Genomic DNA, 22,899 nt, shown 5'->3' with positions numbered 1-22,899 from the left:
TCTCTATCTTCTTTTGAAAGATCTCGTCTTAACGACCATGTGGGCCTCTCTTACCGCTTCCTTGTCTCTCCCTCCTGCAAAGCTGTTACGGCTGCTGTCCCACCTACGACTGTTTTTGGAGGACACCCGGGGCACATGTCAGTTGTTCGAGCGGCTGTGTGGGAGCCTGAACTTCGCCGTGCTGGTCTACCAGTCGGGTTGGATCTGGCTTCGGCGGTTGTTCTGGTTTCTTTGAGGATGTCCCTTCCGCCACTCTTGCAATCGCTGGATTTGGTTCCTGGGAGCCTTGCGCCACCGCCGGCTTCCTCTGCGGGTTTTTCGAGCCTCTGTGCCGTGGCGCCTCCCCGAGCCCTCGCTCGGTGTGTTCACGGATGCCTCGGCTCTCGGCTGGGGTTTTGTGACAAGTGCTCACCAGGCCGACTTGGGTCGGTTGAGTCCATCCTTCCGTCAAGCTCACAGCACGGCACGGGAGTTTGCAGCAGTGTGGCATTCGCTTCAGAGGATTTATATCGCTCGCTGTGCACTGATCCGGCTCCATTCGGACTGCTTCCCCTCTGGTTCATTGCCTGAACCGCGGGGGTTCGATGCGGTCCTCGGCTCTTTGGGACTGGTCGCTTCGGGTGACTCGTCTGCTGAGTTCTCGGGGTTTGGCTCTTTTGGCGGTTCACATTCAGGTGGTGTTAAACGTCCTGGCAGACGGCCTGTCTCGGTTTATTCCCCTATCCACGGAATGGATGGTCGACACTGACTCGTTCAGTTGGCTCTGCCGGATGTACGGTCGCCCGGAGGTGGACTGCCGGATGTACGGGTGCCCGGAGGTGGACCTCTTTGCATTGGCATGGTCAAGGCGTCTTCCAGTGTGTGGTGCCCTTCCCAGACTGCGAGGTCGTTGGGGTCGATGCCTTTGGGCTAGACTGGTCAAGGTAGGGTTACTTGTACCTCTTCCCACCAGTTCGGTTGTTGCTCCAGATCCTGGCTCGGTTGGAGACTTACCAAGGGAGAGTAGTCCTGTTGGCTCCTTGGTGGCCTGCCCAGCCCTGGTTTCAGGAGCTTCTTGCTTCATGTCCAAACCCGAGGGTCTTACCGCGGCTCCACCTCTTTCAGCAGATCGGTCCGGTCCATTACGTGGCTGGTTCGATCTTCTCCTCCACTCTTCATGTCTGGTCTTTTTGACGCGGGTTTATCACCATTTATATTGTGATCAGGTGACTTCGTTGATTGTGTCCCACCTCTGAGTTTCGTCTCGACGGCAGTATGAAATTTCCTGGTGGTCCATTTGGCATTTTTGTGTCTCTTCGTAGGTTGTCTTCGATTTCTGATTGGGCTGTTTTGTCCTTTCTCTCTTGGTTGTTTCAGGACCGTCATCTTATGCCAAATACTGTTGCCTCGTATCATGCAGTGCTGGTAGAGCTGCTGCAGTTTGCATTCGGGGTGGATGTCACTTCTGCTCCATTCTACAATCTTTCTCGGGCATTGTTTCACCTATGGCCTGCTCATGCACCGCCTGAGCCGTCCTGGTCGTTGAACCGGGTGCTCTTTCCTCTCTCTCTTATCGGTTTGTGGTGGCCTCCTCGGTTCAGGACTGTTTTTCTAAGGCTCTTTTCTTGTTGGCATTGGCCTCTGGGAGTAGGGTCTGGGAGCTTCATGCTCTCCTCCATGCAGGGGTTTCTGCTCTTTTGGTCCTGGTGGTCATTTCGTTTGTTTGCATCTGTCTCCTTCTTTCCTGGCGAAGAATGAGTCTGCTGCTTTCTTGAAGGGGTCCTTGGGTTGTTGATGCTTGGTTGGTTCGGCCAGAGGTGCATCATGTTTTGTGCCCAGTTGTGGCTTTTCACTGTTGTTTGCTCGCCATGGCCTCGGTGGCAGGGGACACGCTTTGGGTGGACCCAGTTTCCCTTCTTCCCTGTTCCAGGACGCAGGTCTCCCAGGTCGTCCGCAGGATTATTCGATCCAACCAGCCTGCGGTCTATCCCCGTGCCCACGATATTCGTAAGTTCGCGACTTTGGCTTCTGTTTTTGGTAATGTCTTGGGCTGACATTCAGGTACAGGGCTTTTGGAGGTCGAACAGGGTCCTGGCCGCATGGTACCTCATTAACCCTTAACATGCTAGGGGTATAATATCCTTTCTTCCCCACAGGCGCATGTAATTTTGAAAAAAAAAAAAAAAAAATTTTCTTCCTAACCTGTTAATTTGTGTTCACTGATCACGGGAAAAATAATAAAAAAAATCATAAGTGGCATATATTGCCCGCTATAGGGCGGGGAAGTCTGGCAAAAAATAGGCGCTGACTCAGCGTGCGTCCCAGGCGGTCTGTTGCTCGCCAGCTGTCTGGCCAGAGTTGCCACAAAGAGATAATTACCTAATTATTTCAATGATTGATTTTTTATAGTTTTTTTGCTGTAATATTATTCAATAGTGTGTAGTTTGATATATTTATATAATAAAATGAGTGAATCATCGCTGAAATATGGGTGTGCCTACATTCGTGTTCACCATAACGAACCACTAAGTTGATATGCTGAGTGGCAGTGGCAGCAGTGGCAGCCTGCCACTGGCTGCCACTCCATCCCTCCCTCACCTCACCTGACTTGCCACCATTCTCCACCCACCATACTGTTTTTGCTATTATATACAGACGTTATATATAAGTATTTACATGTTTTGTTGACCATAACTGTACATCTAAGCTTGTATGGTGAGTAAAGGCACAAAGACGTAGGACCTCACACAGTCAGCTGATGGCTGCCGCCCTCAAGGCCAGACGCACTAATATTTCTCCTCCAACAATACTGTTTGTGGTGTTATTATGCTATACACACACATTATATGTAAATATCTACCTGTTTTATTCACCATACTTGTACAAGTAAACTGGCATGGTGCCCGAAGACCATTGTGGTAACCAGTAAACAACACCGTTGTCTGCACGGTGGCGTCGTGCAGACGACGCCACCGCCCTCACCAATATGGCGGCTTCCAACCTTCTCCTCTTGTTGTTTATACCCTCTATACACACGTTATATATAAGTATCTACATTTGTGTTCACCATAGCGAACCACTAAGCTGGTATGGTGAGTGCAGTCAATAAAAGGTGGCCACACACAGTCAGAAGACACTGCCACCACCCTCCCTCCCACAGCATTACTCCTCCCTCCATGGCGCACAGCGCTAAATATCACCACAATCCTGCTATTATCAGAACCCTGGTCAGTTTTATCAGTCAGGGGTCTTCTGTAATAATATCATCGCTACATAATAGCATGAACAAGTATATTATGGCATTTTTAGGCGATGCTGTGGTCACAAGCTGAACAGCAGTGCTGTTAGCTCATGCTGAGTGCATCAGGCTTGGTAGCTCACTCAATACCGAGGCCAATAACACCCGGGAGTTTGGCCCACGATTTTTTTTTTAAATGGCGTCTGTTTACAAGAGCCCTGATGAAGGTGTGGTGAACCCCATGTATCCGCGGGCCGTTTAAATCTTGCGTAGTACTCCAACACGTCATATGACGTGATGCGCAGTTGACTGGAACAACTTCCAACACGTCATATGACGTGATGCACACTTTAAGGGTTAATGTTCCTGTCCTTTCTCGGGCGTGTGTATCTTTGGGTCGCAGGTTGCAGCCAGTTGTCTCGACTTCGAGTTAAGGAGCGAGTGACGGCCGCCTCCTGGGTAAGTTCTACTTTTTCTTTATCTTTGGTTGGGTAGCTCCGGGGAGCCGAAGGGGGGCTCCATTGAAAACCAGCGTTGAATGCTGGTTTTGAATAATGAAATGCCATTTTCTGGGTGAGACCTGGAGGCTCCCCAGCATCCCTCCCTCTCATCAGTCGGCTTTTTTCTGGGGGGAGCCCCATCGGCTCCCCGGAGCTATCCCAGGCTGATATGCTAATGTCAGACTTTGGCATCAGTCATGTGTATGGAGTTCTTAGGCCTACTGGGGACCACGGCCAGAACCGGGCCCCCTCAGAGAGGCAAGGGAAGCAATGGCCTATAGAAGCCCCCGTGTGGTTGGAAGCATTCTATGTCTGCCATCGACCGGAACAGGCACCCAGAAAGGTAAGCGCCTCAAAACAAACCCCTATTCTGGTTAAAATTGCTACCAAAAACCGAACTAGTGGATAGAACTCCCCAACCGAAAACAAGCAAACTAGTGTGACGTCACACACCGCCGCGCCGCTGTCTATGCAGCTCCCTCCTCCCCAGGAGGGGGGAAGGGGGAGCCCCAGACCCCCCGCGCCGGCTACCCACACCTCAGTTCTTGAGGCTGATGCTATAGGCGATGGGCGTGTGCTCTGGCTCCGGTGTCGCTACTGCACTGTGCTTTGCGTGTGGTGTTGGTTTTGTGGGTGCGAGAGCCAGGAGTTATCTTCAGTACTCGGGCTGCATGCGCCTAGGGCTGGCTTCCCTAGGTGCCCTGTAAGTACTGCCCTTGGGGCTTGGGGCCACCTTCCACAGGCTCCTCGGGGTCTGCCTCTGCTGGTCCGTTTTACCTTTCGGTTTTTCGGCCGCCTGTTGGGCTCTTGGGTGTTCTGTTCTCCCTTGTTACCGGCAGGTAAGAGGCAGTTTGCACTGGTAGGGGCGCAGGGTGCTGCTCAGCTTGTATTTCCCGACATCGCGGCCGGCTCTGTTCCTTGGGGTTCGCTGTCCTCTTGCGGGGTTTTGTTTTTCTTTTTCTTTTTGCTTGGTGGGGGATTCTGTCATTTTATTCAGTTTGTTTTTGCCCTTCCACTGTTCTCCTCGGTGGCGCCCCCTGCTAGGTCCCCGTGAGTGTACACGTCCCTGGGGTTCAACTTTAGAAGTTTGCTTGGTAGTTTTGGGTGCCGGTTTGCAGTACTCTGCCTGGGACTACCTGAGCGCGAGTCCTCTTAAAGTAAACGCTCAGGACCCTGGGAATCCCCTAGGGGGCGCGTGGGTCCGATGGATGTGACCCCGGAGTCCCCACTCGCTGTGTGCGAGTTTGAGGGTTGCTCGGTCCCCTTGTCTCAGGGTGACCCTCATTGTTTTTGCCTCTGCCACACTGCCTGTTGGGTCGGTGATACTTTCGACCCTGAGTCCTGTGAGTGTTGCTGCTTGCTTGTGACTCAATTTACTCAATCCTCTGATGATTCTATTCGGGTACAGGCGGCGCGTGCGTTGCAGTCTAGGTTTCGTCTGTTGCAATGTGCTCGGTTGGTTGCTCCCCCGGATGCCCCAGGGCTGCCCCGCTTTGCTTTTCGAGACCCGGACTTGGGGGTGGGGGTCGCTTCGATCCTGGTTCAGTCCGCACCTCCTCGTCCTTCCCCTTCTGTTCGTTCTGGTCCCCCGCCCCTGCTTCCGGCCCCGAAGCGTCTGAGGGTTTCGGGGTCAAAGCAGGGGTTACTTGATCTCGAGACTCGGGCAGCTTCGGGGGGTGCCCCTTCCGGGGGGGCGGCAGAGGCATTCGAGTCTTGTCTCCCGGCCGAAGCTTCAGGGTCTGACCAGTGGGCCCCCCTTCCTCCAGCTTTTCCGCCTGCTCTGTCCTTGTCTTGTGGGGTCGGGGCTTGGGGAGAGGACTCGGCCTCGGGTCCTGTGGTGAAGGACCTCGAGGCTGGGGAGGGGCTGACTTGGGGGCCTTGGGCCCCGCTGGACCCCGCCTGGGTTTTTCTTCCCACTGAGCGGGGCTTATTGTTACAAGGAGTGGGGTTTTCTTTTCCCCCTCTGCGTACGAGTTGGATTTGGTGTCGGCCCCTCCCCGGGTTCGGTTCCGTGTTCTCCCGGGTACGTCGGTTCCGTCCTTCCGGAGGTTTTCGGCTTATCGCTTCCAACCTGGTGTGGTGCGAGCGGCCTTTGCAGCTTGCCTCCTGCGTGACCCGGATTATACCTCGGAAATGGATCCGTCCACGTTCAGGTTTGGGACTTCGTTCCCTTTCTGGCTCTGTTACGAGGTTCCGGAGTCGTCCTGGCTAGCAGACTGCCCCTTGTTTGGTCTGGATTCCTGGCATTCCTTCTGTCGTTCCCGCACGCTGGAGTGGCGGGAAGCTTCCACAATGCTTCAGGTTTTCCTGGGGGGCGAACTTGAGTACCTGAATGAGTGCTTGTTTGCCTCTGCCCTTCCCCATGATGTGGGCGTTATTCAGCTCCATGTGCAGGTTCCCTCCCTTTCGGCGGCGCTCGTTGCGGAGGACTTGCGCGCCCGGGGCCTTTTGGCTTCGGCCTTGCGGTTCTTTTCCCTCCTGGAGCTGTCTTTGGATTGGCTCGTGGAGGATGTGGGGACGCTTGGGTCCGTCCCGGGGTCCGGCACTTTGTCCTCGGCTGCGCGTTCGTCGGCTGCCTTGTTGAAGTTGTTCACACCGATTTTGCGGGATGCGGTTTCCCTGTTTTATGCTTCCCGTCTCGCATGTCGGCAGGCGGTGCTGGGTTCCTCCGTGGAATCTGCTTGGGCTCTGGCTCTTAGGCGTTCCTCACCTTTTTGTCCTCTTCTGTTTGAGGAGACGGCCGTGACGCAGTTTATTCAGGCTGCGTCGGCGTCTTGTCGTCCGATGTCGGACTTGTTGGTTTTCCGGGGGTCCCGGGGTGGGTCTTCCCGGTAAGATTGTGCCAGGGCTCGGGGTTCCTCCCGTCGTGGTAGGCCTCTGGTGTCAGGTTCGGGGTTGGCTCCTCCTGCGGACCCTCCCTCGTCTGGTCGGCGTGGTGTTCGCGCTGTGCGGGGTTCTGGGTCTCGTAAGGGTCGCCGGCCCTTTCGCGGTTTGCCCCCTTGACGGGGCGATGGGGGGGCGGCTTGCACTGTTCGCCCGCGCCTGGTCCCACGATTCGTGGGCCTTTCGGGTCGTGTCTCGCGGCCTGCGGTGGCGTTGGGTGGCCCCTCCCCCCTTTGGGGGGTCGGGGCTGGCAGGACAGGTTTCTTCCCCTGCGCTCTGTCGAGTCGTCTTGGAGTGGGACGTCGTCGAAACGACGTCGTCCCTCAGATGGGTTTCCCGTCTGTTTCCGGTTCCGAAACGGGACTGCGCGGACCTGCGGTTCATTCTGGACTTGTCCCGTCTGAACCCCTGGGTTCATTGCCCTTCTTTTCGGATGACTACACTGTCTCAGGTTCGGCTCCTCTTGGAGCCGGGAGCTTGGATTGTGTCCCTGGACCTCCGGGACGCTTATTGGCATGTCCCGATTCATCCGCGGTTCAGGGACTGGCTCAGTTTTGTTGTGGGGCGTCTGAGTTACCGCTTTCGTTGTCTCCCGTTCGGGTTGAACCTGGCACCTCGCGTGTTCACGCGCCTTACACGGGTTGTGGTGGCTCGTTTGCATCTCCTAGGTGTTCGGGTGTTGGCCTACCTCGACGACTGGCTGGTTTGGGCTCCCAGCCAGTCAGCTTGCTTGCTAGCCAGGGATTTGGTTCTTTCCCAGCTCGCCGAGTTCGGGTTCTTGGTGAACTGGAGGAAATCCCATCTGGTTCTCTCTCAGGTACGGACTTGGCTGGGTCTCATTTGGGACTCTCGAACCGCCTCCTTGTCTCTCCCTCCGTAGTCTCTCCTGCGGCTGCGGTCCTGCCTTCGTCTGTTTCTGGAGGGCCCTCGGGTCACCCGGCGGTTGCTCGAGGGGCTGTGCGGGAGCCTGAACTTCGCGATGGTGGTCTACCCGCCGGGTCGGGTTTGGCTTCGACGGCTGTTCTGGTTCCTTTGGGGTTCCCCCTTCCGCCTCTCTCGCGATCGCAGAGTTCGACCCCGGGGGTCTTGCGTCGGTTGCTGCGTCACCGGCTTCCTCTAAGGGTTTTTCGGGGTTCAGTGCCTTGGCGCCTACCCGAGCCCTCGCTCGATGTGTACACGGATGCGTCGTCTCTCGGCTGGGGTTTTGTGACCAGTGCTCACCAGGCCGGTCAGGGGCGTTGGGATCCGTCCTTCCGTCGAGCTCACTGCACGGTGCGGGAGTTCGCGGCAGTGTGGTTTGCTCTGGGGAGGATTCGGGTGGCCCGCAGATCGACGATTCGGCTCCATTCGGACTGCTCTCCAGTGGTTCATTGCCTGAACCGCGGGGGTTCGATGCGGTCCTTGTCTCTTTGGGGTTGGTCGCTTCGGGTGACTCGTCTGCTGAGTTCTCGGGGTTTGGCTCTCCTGGCGGTTCACGTACGGGGCGTGTCCAACATCTTGGCCGACGCCCTGTCTCGCTTCGTTCCCCTCTCCACGGAGTGGATGGTCGACGATGAGTCCTTCCGTTGGCTTTGCCAGACGTTCGTGCGGCGCCCTTCCCCGATCGCGAGGCCGTCGGGGTCGATGCCTTTCGGCTAGACAGGTCGAGGTGGGAGTTCCTGTACCTCTTTCCCCCGGTTCGGCTGTTGCTCCAGGTCCTGACTCGCTTAGAGACTTACCAGGGGAGAGTTATCCTTCTGGCCCCTTGGTTTCAGGCGCTGATTGCTCGGTGTCCGAACCCGAGGGTTTTCCCGTGGCTCCGCCTCTTTCAGCAGATCGGGCCGGTACGTCACGTGGCTGGTTCGATCTTCTCCTCGAGTCTTCGCGTATGGTTTTTTTGACTCGAGTGTATCATCATCTCTATGGTGATCAGGTGGCCTCCTTGTTGGTGTCCCACCTGAGGGCTTCTTCGCGGCGGCAGTATGAAGTTTCCTGGCGGTCCTTCCGTTTCTTTTTGCGTCTCCGTCGTGTTAGTTCCTTGTCTGTTCGGGTGGTCTTGTCCTTCCTCTCGTGGTTGTTTCAGGACCGTCATCTTATGCCTAACACTGTCGCTTCGTATCGTGCGGCGCTGGCGGAGCCGCTTCAGCTTGCTTTCGGTATCGATGTTACGTCTGCGTCGTTTCGCAAGCTGTCTCGTGCATTGTTTCACCTCCGGCCTGCTCATGCGTCGCCTGAGCCGTCCTGGTCTTTGGACAGAGTGCTCGCTTTCCTTTCGTCTCCTCGTTTCGTTGTGGCCCCTTCGGTCCAGGATTGTTTTTCCAAGGCACTTTTCTTGTTGGCTTTGGCCTCTGGGGGTCGGGTAGGGGAGCTTCATGCTCTCCTCCGGCGCAGGGGTTTCTGCTCTTTTGGTCGTGGTGATTGTTTTGTTCGTTTGCAGCCGTCTCCTTCTTTTCTGGCGAAGAATGAGACTAAGGGGGGAGCTGCGCAGACAGCGGCGCGGCGGTGTGTGACGTCACACTAGTTTGCTTGTTTTCGGTTGGGGAGTTCTATCCACTAGTTCGGTTTTTGGTAGCAATTTTAACCAGAATAGGGGTTTGTTTTGAGGCGCTTACCTTTCTGGGTGCCTGTTCCGGTCGATGGCAGACATAGAATGCTTCCAACCACACGGGGGGCTTCTATAGGCCATTGCTCCCCTTGCCTCTCTGAGGGGGCCAGGTTCTGGCCGTGGTCCCCGGTAGGCCTAAGAACTCCATACACATGACTGATGCCAAAGTCTGACATTAGCATATCAGCCTGGGATAGCTCCGGGGAGCCGACGGGGCTCCCCCCAGAAAATGGGGTTTCATTACATTCAACGCTGGTTTTTTTTTTTTTTGTTTTTGATACTGTCTCTGATTTGAAGAGAGTTGTTGGCATGGAGGTCTAGGATTCCCAGTCCCCTTCCAGGGGAGGGAAAGTGGGGGGGTTGTGCAGACGGATGCACGGCGGTTGTGGTGACGTCATACTTGTTTCCTTGTTTTTGATTGGGGAGTTCTGTTTGCTAGTTCGGCTTTATGTTTGCATCTTTTGATCAGCAGTAGTTTGTTTTGGAATTCCTACCTTTCTGGGTGCCTGACCTGGTAGATGGCAGACAAAGACTGCTTCAAATTACATGAGGGTGTCTTTAGGTCATTTCTCCTCGTGCCCCTATTGAGGGGGCCAGGTTCTGGCTCTGGTCCCCAGTAGGCCTAGAACTCCTTCAATTGACTGTTGCCATGGTCTAATATATACACATCAGCCCGGTATAGCTCTGGGGAGTCTCGCCCAGAAAATGGTGTTTCATTACATTCAACGCTGTTTTTGTTTTTTTTGTTTTTAAACAGAGAAATGCATCTGTGAGTAAAACAAATCTTGTCAGCTGTAAAAGTATTGATCCAGTTATTTAAATAAAAAATATGATGAAACAAATATTTATGGGTTGTTTATCCAGTCTTTTCTACTGCATATATATCGAAAGAAGTGAAAAATTAACAAATACTGCACAATTTAATGATTCAAAAGAAATATTAATAACATTGTCATCATCTTTTCATCTTCTAATGTGTGGTTTGGTCAACATTACTAACATTACTTATCAATATGAGATCTTAATGATCCATGGTTAACATTTATGATTTAATAAGGATAATACTGGTAATATTGACACAAGCTATAATTAAAAACCTTTATTATTGACTTTTTTTTATTAATATGCTTAGGTATATACAGCAATGTGCTGCTACCCTATTCTATATGAAAGATTACACAGTGTAGAGCAGAAACTAGCTACAAGTTCATCCAACATCCCCACCTCACAGGGTGGTTAGTCATACATGGAATCGGGAGAAAATACCTTCCTCGATACAAAAAAATCAGCTCTGCCTAAACGACGGCTTCATGATTTTCACAAGGGGTAAACACTGAATCATGTAACATTGTTATAATTACTCTTACTGATGTCTACAAGACACCTCTCAAACAATATACAGTACTGTATATATATATACAGTATCCACTCAATTTAACGGCCTATATGGGGCTGTACCCTGGTCGTTATTTCCGGAGTTCTGGTATTTCCGAAGTTAAGATGTCGGTAATTTTTCAAGTAACATTCAGGTAGGATATACTTTATACTGTATAACAAGTGGACCACACAACAAGTGAACCATATAAACCGAACACCTCCTTCCCTCCCCTCCCTCATTATCTTCCATCCCCTCCCTCATTATCTTCCATCCCCTCCCTCATTATCTTCCATCCCCTCCCTCATTATCTTCCACCCCCTCCCTCATTATCTTCCACCCCCTCCCTCATTATCTTCCACCCCCTCCCTCATTATCTTCCATCCCCTCCCTCAATGCCTTCCATCCCCTCCCTCAATGCCTTCCATCCCCTCCCTCATTATCTTCCATCCCCTTCCTCATTATCTTCCCTCCCCTCCCTCAATGCCTTCCATCCCCTCCCTCAATGCCTTCCATCCCCTCCCTCAATGCCTTCCATCCCCTCCCTCATTATCTTCCATCCCCTCCCTCATTATCTTCCATCCCCTCCCTCATTATCTTCCATCCCCTCCCTCATTATCTTCCATCCCCTCCCTCATTATCTTCCATCCCCTCCCTCATTATCTTCCATCCCCTCCCTCATTATCTTCCATCCCCTCCCTCATTATCTTCCATCCCCTCCCTCATTATCTTCCATCCCCTCCCTCATTATCTTCCATCCCCTCCCTCATTATCTTCCATCCCCTCCCTCATTATCTTCCATCCCCTCCCTCATTATCTTCCATCCCCTCCCTCATTATCTTCCATCCCCTCCCTCATTATCTTCCATCCCATCCCTCATTATCTTCCCTCCCATCCCTCATTATCTTCCATCCCCTCCCTCATTATCTTCCATCCCCTCCCTCATTATCTTCCATCCCCTCCCTCAATGCCTTCCATCCCCTCCCTCATTATCTTCCATCCCCTCCCTCATTATCTTCCATCCCCTCCCTCATTATCTTCCATCCCCTCCCTCATTATCTTCCATCCCCTCCCTCAATGTCTTCCATCCCCTCCCTCATTATCTTCCCTCCCCTCCCTCAATGCCTTCCATCCTCTCCCTCATTATCTTCCATCCCCTCCCTCAATGTCTTCCATCCCCTTGATCATTATCTTCCATCCCCTCCCTCAATGCCTTCCATCCCCTTCCTCATTATCTTCCATCCCCTCCCTCAATGCCTTCCATCCCCTCCCTCATTATCTTCCATCCCCTCCCTCAATGCCTTCCATCCCCTCCCTCATTATCTTCCATCCCATCCCTCAATGCCTTCCATCCCCTCTCTCATTATCTTCCATCCCCTCCCTCATTATCTTCCATCCCCTTCCTCATTATCTTCCATCCCCTCCCTCATTATCTTCCATCCCCTCCCTCATTATCTTCCATCCCCCTCCCTCATTATCTTCCATCCCCTCTCTCATTATCTTCCATCCCCTCCCTCATTATCTTCCATCCCCTTCCTCATTATCTTCCATCCCCTCCCTCATTATCTTCCATCCCCTCCCTCATTATCTTCCATCCCCCTCCCTCATTATCTTCCATCCCCTCTCTCATTATCTTCCATCCCCTCCCTCATTATCTTCCATCCCCTTTCTCATTATCTTCCATCCCCTCCCTCATTATCTTCCATCCCCTTCCTCATTATCTTCCATCCCCTTCCTCATTATCTTCCATCCCCTCCCTCATTATCTTCCATCCCCTCCCTCATTATCTTCCATCCCATCCCTCATTGCCTTCCATCCCCTCCCTCATTATCTTCCATCCCCTCCCTCATTATCTTCCCTCCCCTCCCTCAATGTCTTCCATCCCCTCCCTCATTATCTTCCATCCCCTCCCTCATTATCTTCCATCCCCTCCCTCATTATCTTCCATCCCCTCCCTCATTATCTTCCATCCCCTCCCTCATTATCTTCCATCCCCTCCCTCATTATCTTCCATCCCCTCCCTCATTATCTTCCATCCCCTCCCTCAATGTCTTCCATCCCCTCCCTCATTATCTTCCATCCACTCCCTCAATGCCTTCCATCCCCTTCCTCATTATCTTCCATCCCCTCCCTCAATGCCTTCCATCCCCTTCCTCATTATCTTCCATCCCCTCCCTCATTATCTTCCATCCCCTCCCTCAATGCCTTCCATCCCCTCCCTCATTATCTTCCATCCCCTCACTCAATGCCTTCCATCCCCTCCCTCATTATCTTCCATCCCCTCCCTCATTATCTTCCATCCCCTCCCTCAATGTCTTCCATCCCCTTCCTCATTATCTTCCATCCCCTCCCTCAATGTCTTCCATCCCCTTCCTCATTATCTTCCATCCCCTCTCTCATTATCTTCCATCCCCTCCCTCATTATCTTCCATCCCCTCCCTCAATGCCTTCCATCCCCTCCCTCATTATCTTCCATCCCCTCCCTCAATGTCTTCCATCCCCTTCCTCATTATCTTCCAACCCCCCCCCCCTCAATGCCTTCCATCCCCTTCCTCATTATCTTCCATCCCCTCCCTCAATGCCTTCCATCCCCTTCCTCATTATCTTCCATCCCCTCCCTCAATGCCTTCCATCCCCTCCCTCATTATCTTCCATCCCCTCACTCAATGCCTTCCATCCCCTCCCTCATTATCTTCCATCCCCTCCCTCATTATCTTCCATCCCCTCCCTCAATGTCTTCCATCCCCTTCCTCATTATCTTCCATCCCCTCCCTCAATGTCTTCCATCCCCTTCCTCATTATCTTCCATCCCCTCCCTCAATGCCTTCCATCCCCTCCCTCAGTGTCTTCCATCCCCTCCCTCATTATCTTCCATCCCCTCCCTCAATGTCTTCCATCCCCTTCCTCATTATCTTCCATCCCCTCCCTCATTATCTTCCATCCCCTCCCTCAATGCCTTCCATCCCCTCCCTCATTATCTTCCATCCCCTCCCTCAATGTCTTCCATCCCCTTCCTCATTATCTTCCAACCCCCCCCCCCTCAATGTCTTCCATCCCCTTCCTCATTATCTTCCATCCCCTCCCTCATTATCTTCCATCCCCTCCCTCATTATCTTCCATCCCCTCCCTCAATGTCTTCCATCCCCTTCCTCATTATCTTCCATCCCCTCCCTCATTATCTTCCATCCCCTCCCTCAATGCCTTCCATCCCCTCCCTCATTATCTTCCATCCCCTCCCTCAATGTCTTCCATCCCCTTCCTCATTATCTTCCATCCCCTCCCTCATTATCTTCCATCCCCTCCCTCAATGTCTTCCATCCCCTTCCTCATTATCTTCCATCCCCTCCCTCATTATCTTCCATCCCCTCCCTCAATGCCTTCCATCCCCTCCCTCATTATCTTCCATCCCCTCCCTCAATGTCTTCCATCCCCTTCCTCATTATCTTCCATCCCCTCCCTCATTATCTTCCATCCCCTCCCTCAATGTCTTCCATCCCCTTCCTCATTATCTTCCATCCCCTCCCTCATTATCTTCCATCCCCTCCCTCATTATCTTCCATCCCCTCCCTCAATGTCTTCCATCCCCTCCCTCAGTGTCTTCCATCCCCTCCTTCATTATCTTCCATCCCCTCCCTCAATGCCTTCCATCCCCTCCCTCATTATCTTCCATCCCCTCCCTCAATGCCTTCCATCCCCTCCCTCAATGCCTTCCATCCCCTCCCTCATTATCTTCCATCCCCTCCCTCATTATCTTCCATCCCCTCCCTCATTATCTTCCATCCCCTTCCTCATTATCTTCCATCCCCTCCCTCATTATCTTCCATCCCCTCCCTCATTATCTTCCATCCCCTTCCTCATTATCTTCCATCCCCTCTCTCATTATCTTCCATCCCATCCCTCATTATCTTCCATCCCCTCCCTCAATGTCTTCCATCCCCTCCCTCATTATCTTCCATCCCCTCCCTCAATGCCTTCCATCCCCTCCCTCAATGCCTTCCATCCCCTCCCTCAATGCCTTCCATCCCCTCCCTCATTATCTTCCATCCCCTTCCTCATTATCTTCCATCCCCTCCCTCACTGCGTTCCTCATAACATGAGAACAGCAGGTGATGGAGGAAGGAGCTACTAATGGGGGTCGAGGGAGCTACTATAGGGGTCGAGGCCTGGCTACCCGGACATATCTGTCAGCGCCTGCTCGCAGATGCCAGCTGTGCATAATTCATAAATATAACTATATTTGTTTAATTAACAAATAGGAAACTATATAACATGTTATTGATTAATAATGTATAGTTATATACGAAAATTAACATATTTTGGCATAAATATTTTACAATTAAGATAACAAAATTTAATACAGTATGGGGTGAGAGGTTTGGCACCATCGCCTTGGTCAGCAATTCTGCCCTCCGCCTCGGTCCATAGAATTACCCCAATCACCCCAAATCAGGCCAAAACTACCCAAATCGTCCTAGCATTACGTAAGTAATGAAGAAATATGGCATATTTACTTACTATAATGTTGGTGCTACACATAGAACATGATCAAACCTATTTTTACTCTGAAATAATCTAATTTCATAACGAAATTAGACGTAAATATGTGAGAGGTGACGCCATAGGAAGTCGACGGTCCAAGCGACAATTGTGTGGAGCGACTTATCCAAGAAATATGGTCGCCAGGAGAGTGTTTGCTGCCATATCAGCCTGCTGTACACAGTGATCCAGTCCTTTTCGTTCATTGAACACCGAACCCTACACGCCCTCTGATATATTGCTTAATTAACAAATAAAGATTATATTTGTATATGTTATCAGAAAGGCAAATATAAAATAGTTTTTGTGAATCCATCACAGAGATTATACCTTATTAGAGAGGAAAAATATTCATACTTTAAACAAGGCTTCATGGCCGACGCTCTCCTTACCGATATGGGAACTATGAGTTGGGGGGTAGAAATAGCCTAAGCTACTCTATCCCTTTGAGATGTATTTATTGCTTATCTCAATAAACATACTTGAACTTGAACTATTACCTTCCGAAGATCAATGTTAATTTAATCTAGATATTGTAATAAACGAAGTTTTCTATGTCATCATAAAGACATAAATATAAGCTGCATGTTAATACTTTGGCATAAATATAACTGAATTGAAAGTTAAGATATATGCCTTTTTATAGTTACTTGATGGCTCGCTCAGGGAGTGTGAAGGCCTCCACACAAGCCAATCAATTTTATAATTACTTTGCATATATGCAAAGTAAGGCCATAGGTCTTTATGTCAGAATAAAGCCATGTAGACGATAATGTAACTACATTTCAAGGAAAACATATCTTAATATAATTATTAAATGAATGCAAAGTTATGGTTAAATAAATAGCCAATACCACACAATCGCCGGTGTCCGGACACATGAATAGTCGCATTAGGTGAAAGGAAATGTACCCAACCATTTCCATTTACCCAACCAGTTTGTGCACCCTATACTCATCCTCTGTGCGGTAATTTATTGTGCATCCCATACTCATCCTGTTACCGGTAGTTTGTGCAGCCCATACCCATCCTGTGACCTGTAATTTATTGTGCAACCCATACTTATCCTGTGACCTGTAGTTTATTGTGCAGCTAATACTCATTCTGTGAGTCATAGGACATTGCGCAACCCTTTCTCATCGTGTGAATCTTTGTTTACTTTGCTCTCCATATTCATCCTCTGCGCGATAGTTTCTTGTGCAACCCATACCCATGATGTGAGTGGTAGTTTATTGTGTACCCTATATTCATCCTGTGAGTATAGGGTACACAATTCTTGTTTGGATTCTTGTAATGTTATTTGTCTATTTGTAGTCACAGTATTTGTGCGCCCCTTGAAGGACTTGAATTAGAGGGGGGTTGAAATAGCTTAAGCTACTCTATCCCTTCGAGATGTATTTATTGCTTATCTCAATAAACATACTTGAACTTGAACTTGGGTACACAATGAGTTCATTTGTACTCCATACTCATCATCAAGAAGTGTATTTTACCAGCATTGTAATATAAATTAAGAATAAAAGCTTAACTGGATTACGGACCCATAATCAAAATAAGAGTCATCACTAATTATCATGACAAATTGTCTAGGCTACACTTCCGCCTTCGACAAGCTGCCGCCGGATGTAGGTATAGTTTATTGTACACCCCCGCACCCCCAGTCCTGGAAGGGCGGGCATTGGGATGTGGACATGTGTACCATTATACCCCCCCCCCCCACACACACACACACACTCCTCTCCTGTTAATAATAATACTAATAATAATAAAAATTAAAAATAATAACGTTAATAAATATTATAATTAAAACACTTACTGAAATACCCTAGTGCTTGAATGAAGGTGAAGGAAAGACCCAATAAATGTGTAAGTGTATTAAAAACCAAATTTTCGTTGGGTGAGCTGGCAGGTGAGCACCACCTGCCAGCTCACCCAGTAATGAACATCACCTGCACACTGCACCGAACCACTTGCCAGCAGGTGCAGAAGTACGATGGAGAGAGCAAAGTATACAATATTTCAAGTATAATATTAAAGATATATTTAGGATTTAATGTTTTCCTATAAAGTTTCAATAATACCTTTATTTGATTTTTTGTATTATTTTCTACCACAGACGTGGCCACACATTAACAATGCTAACCAGCATATATACATTTTCTTCAGTCCGCCATGGACTCTAACCCTTTCCACTACCGCCCACAAGATGAGTATAGGGTGCATAATATAAGAACTAAATTAACTAACTCCATTGATAGGGTTAGAGATTTGTTAAACATATAGTTCAGGGATTTATTGAACAATCAACCACATAAGGTGATTGTAGTGTTTTTAAAATGCTAGGCTAAGCTACATACGTAAATACATAAATACACAGATTTACGTATGCCCTACATAAAGTGTTCGATGTGTCTTTTACATAGTGTCATTAACGTGCATTTACAAAGGTGAAATTGAATTCTGACCAGCTTCCACATATACTTTATACACATATACACACACAGACGTATGCGTACATATACATATATATACATACATATATGCACACATACATACACATATATTTGTCTCTTTTACTCTGACAAGGTGAGATAACTGATAGAGAAACTAGTGTGCAATTAAGCACTTAATCACTGAAGGTGATTAAGGTGCTTTCACAAGCTCAGGTTATAGAGTTACATCACATACATTCATTGTATAATTGATACGTTACATGGTCAATCTAGGGTACAAGTTCAATATATCATCAAGTGTTCCAGTACTCAAATAGTAATTACACAGTTCAGCATACCTTAGCACAGGAGGGCGAAAGTCAGTCAGTATGGAACATTCTACAATATAATGTTCAAGGGAGTAAATATTTTCTCTTTCACAAAGTTGACACATTGTGTACTCGACATTTGGGTTTTGAGAAAGCTGCCAGATACGTCTATATCCCAAGCGTATTATGGCCACTATAATATCACATTGCTGGGTTCTTGTTCCATTAATCCTGTATGTGAATGTCTCCGCACGATATCTATCATAATATTTAATGCTACAATTTTCAGGTCTTTGTGAATTTGTTAGGTCGGTGAGATTTTCATTAGATGTTTGCTTAAGTATTCTCTTTGTCACTGCTAATGAAACACCCATATAAATTTCTACCACTGGTTTTCTACAGGCTGTCTTTGCAAGCATATCAACAGTGTCATGCCTTGAGATGCCAACATGTGATGGTATCCATAGGAATTTAATTTCAAATCTCTTTTCTTTGGCAGCTAAAATATTCATTCGAATATCACTGACTATTTTCTGGGTGTCACTACTATGTGCGTTCAATACCAGGAGTGCACTCTGCGAATCACAGTATGTAAGTCGACTGCCTTTGTGTTTTAAAAATTCAGTGGCAAGGTATATGCCTGCAAGTTCGGTTTGAGTTGTACTTGCCCAGTCATTGACGCGCTTCATTCATGTATGTACGAGAGAAGATTGCTCAAATATATTACATGCACATCCGGTACATCGTCCACCTTCTTCTACAGAACCGTCGGTATAGCACTGATACACATCGTTACCCATACTCTGAGTACTTTCAGTGATGCTTCACAGTGTTAACTGTTTTAATAATGTAGAGTGTACATTATCTTTCTTGGGTGCATTTACAAAATCAACTGCTAGATCCAAGTTATCCCATGGAGTAATTGGTTGATTAATCGTTAATTGAGTTGGGTACATATTTAATATTTTGATGGAGTTGGCTACCTTGTAGAACCAAAATGCATAATCAGATTTCGCTCTTCTACGGACCTCAGGTGAGTGTAGCATATTAGAAAGTTTAGCTTGAAACTTCTTGTATTGCCGAGATCTACTCAATGCCTTCACGCCGAAAACTGTGCTAATAGACAAAATTATGTTAGAGATATGGGTCTATAATTATCTGAGTGTGCTTTGGGGATGGGAACAATGACACTGTCCAATCATCAGGTAATACTCCTTCACTTAAACTCATTCTGTACAACACTAAAAGTGGATTACCTGGTACTTGTGAGACTAATCTCAGTAAACTGTAAGTAATACCGTCCTCTTCAGGAGCAGTAGACTTATTTTATTGTGCTACACAGCCTTCCCGGCTTGGTGCCTTCTTTGGTAATTACTTATCAAAGGCAGCTCCATACGAGGAGCTGCCTCGTATGGGCCAATAAGTCTTTTGCAGTTACCTTCATTCTTATGTTCTTACTTACATTTATTGAACTTTATCATCATCATCATTTACAGAAATAAATTAACATAAAAAGTAGTCATTTTAATACACAAAACAGAAGTAGATATTATGTAAATTATGATGCAGGATAGGATCACTATTAAGAACTTAATTATAAACCACAATATGTTTTATATCGTCAGAAATTCGGAAACATACCATATATTTTCAAATATTTACAATTAAAGTATTTATTTAGGAAATAAGTATTTTAGTTACCCTAGTTAGCTCTGAGAACACACATTCTTGCAGCAAGAATTTATTCCCACTAATCTGAGAGATGCTAATGAGACCAGTCTCGACCCACTGGACAGGTCATGAACAACAATCAACTACAGCACCATCTATGTCAGAAGATATTCAAAATATTCTTGATATCATTCAAATTGTCAATACGAGAACAGAATACATAAGTTGAGTGATGTCAAAGGAATCATATTGACTGACCGAGCCCCATTGTAAATATCCGTGGCTTCCTGACCATAAAGGTACCGACGCGGTCGAGGGTAAGAGACCGGATGTACCCATATACCTATGAGGCCATCAAAAATAGTGAGTCACGCCAAACAAAAAGAAGTACTGGTAAACAGGTCAGACACAACCAGTACTATGATGATGCTAAACTGAAAGAGCTTAAATCAATTGCTAGACAGACAGGTAAAGCATATAAGAGCCTTAGAACTCCTCAAATGTTAAAACTGTTTCAGGCCGTGCTTGCAGCGGCAAGGGAGAGAATGACTGAACTGAGACAAAATGAATGGGAGGGTTTTGTTAGTGGACTTAACCTGCATACTCCCCTGGGCAAAGCCTGGAAAGGCATAAACAAAATTATTGGTAAAAATAGTAGACAAGTTTCACACCCAAACCCGCTACAGAAAGCCAATCAGTTAATTGCAAAATGGGCTCAGGTTTCCAGCCTTGGAATGCTACCAGCTAGCACTGGGGAGAAATTGCAGGCGAGGTCCACAGACAGAAATTCTCTCATAAATTTCATGTTGAGCAAGCAACATGATGAATGTGATGTTCCATATACAGATTATGAATTGGATGCAGCCCTCTCCAGGGGCAGTAGCACTGCTCCTGGTGAGGACGGTATCACCTATGATATTCTAAGACTCCTACATCGTGTACCCGGTAACCCATTATTAGAATTGTTTAATGCCAGCTATGTCTCTGGGCAGTTGCCTGTATCATGGACCACCAGTCTTACGGTACCTGTACCAAAGCCTGGCCAACCTGATGCTTTCCGTCCCATCTCACTGACCAGTTGCATGTGCAAAACCTTTGAGAGAATGGTGCTTAATAGATTATTGTATAGAGTTAAAGAGCACATGTCACCTGATATCAATGGTTTCACACATGGTAAAAGTGTACACAACTGTATCACAATCTTTCTTACTGTTCATGGAGATAAAAGGCACAAGTACACAACATTTCTTGATTTAAAAAATGCCTTTGATATTGCTAATAGGGAAGTGATTATGTATGAATAAGCGAGAATGGATATAGGGGGACATTTATTACAGTGGATACGAGGCTATCTTACCAACCGGAAGTCCTCTGCGCTGTTCCAAGGCTACAAGAGTGAAACTAAAGTAATGCAACTAGGCACCCCACATGGAAGAGTACTTAGTCCTACCTTGTTTAATGTTCTAATTAATGCTTTACTAAAATCAATCCCAACTAGTCCGGCAAACATCACTATCAGCTATGCAGATGACATCCTTGTGCATACTAAAACCCACCGCAAAATGCAAACAGTCTTAAATTGTATACATACAGCTTGTGAGAGCCTTGGTCTTGTAATCAACGCTGCTAAAACTAAGGTATTTAACAGACAAATTGGCAACCGCAAAAGTGGACCACGAAAACTTAAGATAGACAACATACCAATAGACTATGTCTCTTCTTTCAAATACCTTGGTGTGTCTGTCCCTTGTACCTCAACTGCAGTCAATAAGTTACATCAACAATGTAGAGACAGACTCAAGGCTCTCAGAACTGTAGTGGGGTACAGCCCGAAATATGGTGTTAATATTAGAATAGCAAGAATGATGTATTTAGCGTATATAAGGTCTCTGATAGACTATCATGCACCAACTTTGGTCCTGCAGAATGGCAAAAGTATTGATAGACTGGAAAAAATGCAAAATGAAGCACTCAGAATTATACTTGGCTGTCCTATAACTAACAAAGTTCTCAACATGCGGAAAGAATTAAATATACTTAGCATTAGAGATAGAATATTTGAAATTAATCTTATGATGGGACTAAAGCTGCTGCGTGATAACAAAAACAACATTGTGTCAGTTGCACTGTTAGAACACATACGAAATGGAACTAGCGAGTCTAAATGGATTCAAAGAACTGCCACTCATATTAAAATGATGGGACTGCACGATGTATATACAGATGAAAGAGTACAGCCCTTCCTTCCACCCTGGCAGATAGTACCTTTTGACATCCTGACCCCTGCATACCCCACCAAGAAACTAATCACAAGCAACCCTCATGCTCAGCTTGCTGCTAAATTAAGCACCATAGAACACATTCACAATATACAAGCTGAAAACAACATTGCACAGACCATATACACTGACGGATCACTCAATACAGCTACAGGGAGGGCAGGAAGTGCTGTTATTGCTCATCAGCCCGATGGCAGCACAATTCAAAGAAATATCCGAATTAGTAACTGGGCGTCCACAATGCAAGCCGAGTTGGTAGCGATACTGGTAGCACTCGAAATTATTGACAACACTGAAGTAGACAGCTTAATTATTTCTGACTCCCTATCCTCACTACGAGCAATAAACAATTTGCAATCAAGTAATAACGTGCTTGTCTTGGAAGCTAGGCGTAGATATATAAGAATACTTAGCAAGAGGGTAAATATAAAAATGTTGTGGATTCCTTCTCACATTGGCATGCAGGAACATGACAAAGTTGACACCCTTGCTAAGGCTGCAGTAAATAAAGACAGTATTGAATGGAATCTTGAGTTATCAAATAGGTCCCTTAAGAGTGTCATTAGACGAGAACTCCTGGATGGATTTGAAGAAAGTAGAACAGTGCAAACTGGAACTAGCAGGTCCATCGTTCATCACAATGAAATGTGTGAAATAAAACATGTGTATGGGGCAAGTAACAAAGTCAGTAGACTAACAGATGTTGTCACAGCTCGTATAAGACTTGGCTACAAGTATCTCTGGCAGTTGGGCTTGTATAGGGATCTAGATGAAGTAAAGTGTAAAGTGTGTGGACATAGGCAGGGACACACACTCGAACACTATATCTTGGATTGTTGTAAAATTGAGCCTTTTAGAGATAAATCTAAGCTCACTCTGTATGATATGGCAACCTATCTTATTACCATGGATAAATTACCTGAAATCCTTGCACTGTACCCACATTTTGCTTCCAGTAGATGAACGACATATGAGATTCAGAAACAAGTAGTGTATTGTGAGGATTAATAATAAACAGAAGCTCCCCTGTGACTCTGTAATATCCCCATTGGCCAAACTATTATGTATTAACGACAAGACCTACCATTAATGT

At 47.6% G+C, this 22,899-nt stretch overlaps 1 protein-coding gene across 11 annotated transcripts in view; it reads left to right on the top strand.

Annotated features, from left to right (window-relative positions):
• Positions 1–22,899, top strand: part of LOC123750762 (uncharacterized) — a 387,264-nt gene that overhangs the window by 274,578 nt on the left and 89,787 nt on the right. Inside the window, exon 11 of one of the 11 annotated variants that reach the window (XM_069326270.1) lies at positions 19,653–19,803. The exons of the other annotated variants lie outside the window; for them this stretch is intronic. Within the exon in view, the coding sequence (XP_069182371.1) occupies positions 19,653–19,751 (99 nt within the window). The 3' untranslated portion in view covers positions 19,752–19,803. Of the gene's footprint in view, positions 1–19,652; positions 19,804–22,899 lie in introns of those variants that run through there. 11 annotated transcript variants of the gene reach the window in all.

The sequence above is a fragment of the Procambarus clarkii genome, chromosome 18, assembly GCF_040958095.1.
Source record: "Procambarus clarkii isolate CNS0578487 chromosome 18, FALCON_Pclarkii_2.0, whole genome shotgun sequence".
Lineage (NCBI taxonomy): Eukaryota > Metazoa > Arthropoda > Malacostraca > Decapoda > Cambaridae > Procambarus > Procambarus clarkii.
This window is presented reverse-complemented; position numbering and strand designations above follow the sequence as displayed.